This window comes from Belonocnema kinseyi, chromosome 5 (assembly GCF_010883055.1).
Source record: "Belonocnema kinseyi isolate 2016_QV_RU_SX_M_011 chromosome 5, B_treatae_v1, whole genome shotgun sequence".
In the NCBI taxonomy this organism is placed as follows: Eukaryota; Metazoa; Arthropoda; class Insecta; order Hymenoptera; family Cynipidae; genus Belonocnema; species Belonocnema kinseyi.
This window is the reverse complement of record NC_046661.1, coordinates 27,023,466-27,028,050: the sequence shown is the minus strand read 5'-3', so window position 1 is coordinate 27,028,050 and position 4,585 is coordinate 27,023,466. Positions and strand designations below refer to the sequence as shown.

The following is a 4,585-nucleotide window of genomic DNA, read 5'->3' as shown; positions in this document are numbered from 1 at the left end:
TTTCAATGCATAATGAGTAATAAGTAATAAATAAGTCAGTAATAGGATGCATATAAAGTCATATGATTAGAACACAATTCGTTTCATAATTGACTCCTTCGAAATTTATATATATACCTAAGTACACACCTAAAGTTACCTCAACTCCACATTTTGCTCTTAATCTTTTCGCTGGAAACTCTTTCTTCTTATTAATTAATGATGTAACAGCTGCAGCTAAGACTTTCAAACCTTCACACACAGCAGGTATTGGCCAAATCCCTAGTTTTTTCGTTAAAGATTGCGCTACTGTGTTATCCGAACCGCTAACAACAATATTTAACATCTCACTCAATACAGGGATGTTTCCAGTGGTTTGGAAGTCTGCTAAGATCGTTCCTGTATTGAAAGCTGGTGAGAAATCGGATATAGCCAGCTACCGTCCTGTAGCCATAATTCCCAACTTTGCAAAAGCCTTTGAGTTCTCTATAGCCCCCTTGATCCGTTCAGCTTTCAAACCTATCCTAGATGATGAACAGCACGGTTGTGATCAAAGGCGGTCCACGGTTACCAACCTTATGTGCTTTACTCAATATGTGAATGATGCTCTACGAAAAGGTTACCAGGTGGATGTTGTCTATACTGATTTCTCTAAAGCCTTTGACAGGATCGATCATACAATTCTTCAATCAAAATTGAACAACTTGGATATCCGAAGTTATGCCGTACAATTGCTGCTCAATTATCTGTCAAATAGGCCTAATCAAGTAATGTACAGAAGATGTTTGTCAACAACTTTCCATTCCACGTCAGGAGTTCCTCAAGGCCCTGCCCTTGGCTCACCGATTTTTAACATTCATGTAAATGACGTTAACCAATTTATAAATTCCAATATCCTAAGATACGCAGATGATATGAAGTTTTTTAGAGCCATTATGAGCCAATTAGACCATGAGGCACTCGAGTCTGATCTAGATGACCTTCTCCAATGGTGTAATAAAATAAATTGCACTTAAATACTAACAAGTGTTGTATCATGGCCTATTCAAGATCAGCCAGCCCAAATTTTTATGAATACAATATTGATATTACCCCACTGGAAAGGGTTTTTTCGATCCGCGATCTAGGTCTATTATACGACCCTAAAATTCTATTCACAGATCAGATTCAAGATATGGTATCCTCAGCCTCGAAGGCAATGGGCTTTATAATTCGATCTAGTAAACTTTTTAATGACATTTTTGCTATAAATATGTTCTACAATACCATGGTAATGGTCAAGATTAGAATATTGTTCCATAATTTGGAATCCAATTCATGCAAAGTACTCAACTCAAATTGAGAACGTCCAAAAAAGCTTCCTTAAGTACATTACCTTTAAACGAGATAAATCCTACCTCCCTCAAGGCTCGGACTACCTTGCTATGTGTGCAAACTTTGATTTCCTGCCGCTATCCGAGCGTCGTATTTTAGCCGCTTGCCTTTTTATATTTAAAATTCTACGATCTGAAGTTGACGTACCAGCTATTTTACAACAAATAATGTTTAAGACCCCTAGATCCGCTACACTTTTTTATGAGCCCTTCTATGTACCCGCAATTAAAAATGTTACATCTGAGAGGGCACCTATTTATTATATGTATAATAATATAAATAGCACTGTTTCCGTTTCTACAAATTATTTGGACCTTCCTTTTGCTAAAAAATTAAAATTCGTAAGATGCGTTAACTCATATTTAATTCAGGCAAGAAACACGGCATAAAGTTTCTTTACTTTCATTTTTCAAGTATTATCGTTTAACAATTTTCTTTAAGCAATGAGCTCTTACTTTTTTGTTCAAGTGAGAAATTGAGTTATACTTTTTTTTACACTATACGAATGTTTAGTCTTTTTTCCAATCCTAAAAACTATTTATTTTATATGCTTTTTCTTAATATCTATATGTTTTTCACATGTACTCGCCGCTACCATTGCTATGTCGATTCATTAGTATTATTTTATTCTTCCTTATAAGGCCTGTTCCTGTGTACATATCATGTAACCCACTACAGAGAGAAATAGAGAGTCACAATGCATTAGAAATATCAGTTAATAGAAACATGGCGCCCCCTACTCGCCCGTATATCCGTGATGGTATGGGCATAGGAAATCAGGGACTAGGCATGTCATTTGCGGGGGTGGTGCAATGAGGGGGGAGGTCCGCCACCTTTTGATGTCCCGCGACAAACATGGCAGTGCCCACATGTTTATATTTTCATGCACAGTTTGTCGGGAAAAATACTCGTGCGCCTAATCAAATGGCACATCGTAAGATAGCGGCTCTCCCCACTCATGGAATTCTCCCCCCTCCCGTGAATTCAACCCCGCTCACCCAAGTTAGGATGGCATGCCTAGTCCCGTGGTTCCTATGTCCATGCGTGATGGCCATTTGATTGATATATATATCGGTTTTAAATCCACGTGGCCATCGTAGGTATACCGCACGCACACAGCCTGATAGCAGCTTTAACTGAGGCAGGTTTAGAAATTAGAATTGAGGTGGTTGGCATTTTACGCCCAGTTAAACTGTTCGATGGCGAAGCAAGCATATTTTGACTGCTACAATCTGAGAGATAAATCAACCAATTTTGTGTTTTTTAACTGTCCAGTATTTGACCTTAAAATCCGTTTGTACATTTGGTCTATTTGTGCTGCAATTATTATCAATAGCTGGATAAATCTAATGCCAGATTAATAAAATATGCAAATGCCACAAGGAATTATAGGTTATGTTTCTATGTTTACCTTTCAGCTCTACTCTCATCATCATTGTTTTCAGGCTTTTTTTTCAGAATTATCACACCAGGTGTGATCGACAAATCATTGGATTATCAACTCCTAAATATTTGACCGGGAAATTTTCAGATTCATTTTTTACTTTTGTGGAAGATTTTATCTAAATTTCTATAAAATGTCACCTTTTTTGGGTAGTAAAGTCAACTATTTTGATGAACACTCGTCTATTTCGAACAGCTAGTGCAATCTTTTAGATTAAAAATTAGCGTTTTAATTTGAAAAATTTTCTATTAAATTCCGCGTTCAAAATTAATCTCTTTTGTTTAAAAATTCAACTATTTTGTTGAATATTATTCCATTTTCGACAGAAACTTTCATCTTTTGAATTAAAAACTCAATTTTTAATTTGGAAATTTTTATTATCACATTCTGGGTTAAGAATTAATCTTTTTTTTTAATTCAACAAAGTAGTGAAATTTATAAACAAAAGAGATTAATTCTTAACCTAGATTTTGATAGTAACAATTTTCAAATTAAAATCGAGTTTTTAATTCAAAAGATTAAAATTTCTGTCGAAAATGGAATAATGTTCAAGAAAATAGTTAAATTTTTAAACAACAAGTTAAATTTTCATCCAAAAAGCTGAATTGTATACTGAAAAAAAGCATTTTAAATAAAAAACATGAACATGCATAAAAAAAATTTATTTTCCTACAAGTCTAATTTTCTAGACAAAGTATTGATGTTTAATCATAGTTACATTTTCGACAAAAAAGATTAATTTTCTTGTAGTTATAAAAAAATTACTTTTTAAACAATAACAAAAAAAATCCTACAAAATAGTTAAATTTTCAGAAAAAAAAATTTTCTACCATATCACAATTTTTTAAAGTTTCAGATTGAAATTTAGAAAACAGAAAAGTTTCAAAACGTTAGATATTGAAATGTTAGTAGATTAAAGTTTTGAAAATGGGATCAATAAAAATGCAAAGCTTTCGAAACTTAATTTTTAAAAATTTTCAATGATGAAATATGAATAATTTTCAACTCGATGGGATTCAAGTCTTCAAAATTTGAAATGTAAACTTGGAAGTTTATTTACAAACAATTAGTAATCATAAATAAATTGAAAGCGTTCAAAATTCGAAAGTATGTTTTCCAACAAAAAAAATTATATATAACGTTATAATTATATGCAAAAATCGTTTCAGAAATAGTTAAGCTTTAACTCGAATAATTTCTCCCTAAAACTTTAATTTAATAGTTTAACGAATCTACAAACCTTTCAATATCTAACGTTTTGAAATTGTTCTCTTTTATAAATTACAGTCTAAAGCTTTAAAAAATTTCAAGATATTTCAAAATATTTTAAATATTTGAGGATGTATTAAAAGATATCGAGGAATGTTCATTCTATTTTTATAATTTAAAGGTATTTCAAAGAATTAAAAGAAAGTTAGAAGGGTTATTCAAATACATTAAAAAGTAGTTCAAAAATCTTTTTAAAAAAGTTCAAGGTATGTGAAAATATTTTGAAGGAATTGCAATATTTGAGAGTATTTAAGAATGCATGCGGTATATCTACGATGGCCACGCGACGCACACATATAAAGGGTTGCGGGCAACTTTCATTTACCTCATGTCGGTCATTGTCGGTGGTGCAGATCTTTGCACACCGACCGAATCCTGGAATCAAGCGTGGATTTAAAACCGATATATGTATATATGATTAAAAATTTGTCATAAGGACAACCGCAGGATTTCGCCGGGAGCGGGTGCTAATCTGAATAATTGCACCCGCTTCCAGCGAAATCGCGGTAAAATTTCAGC

General features: G+C 33.1%; 1 protein-coding gene across 1 annotated transcript; it reads left to right on the top strand.

Annotated features, from left to right (window-relative positions):
- The first annotated feature begins 341 nt into the window (after window positions 1–341).
- LOC117173571 lies at window positions 342–995 on the top strand. Its single transcript, XM_033362212.1, has one exon. The coding sequence runs from the start codon at window positions 342–344 to the stop codon at window positions 993–995; it is 654 nt and encodes a 217-aa protein (XP_033218103.1).
- Window positions 996–4,585: the final 3,590 nt, after the last annotated feature.

Bases quoted from the DNA above. Each gene is read 5' to 3' on its own strand.
- LOC117173571 (XM_033362212.1), top strand. From the start codon at position 342: ATGTTTCCAGTGGTTTGGAAGTCTGCTAAGATCGTTCCTGTATTGAAA.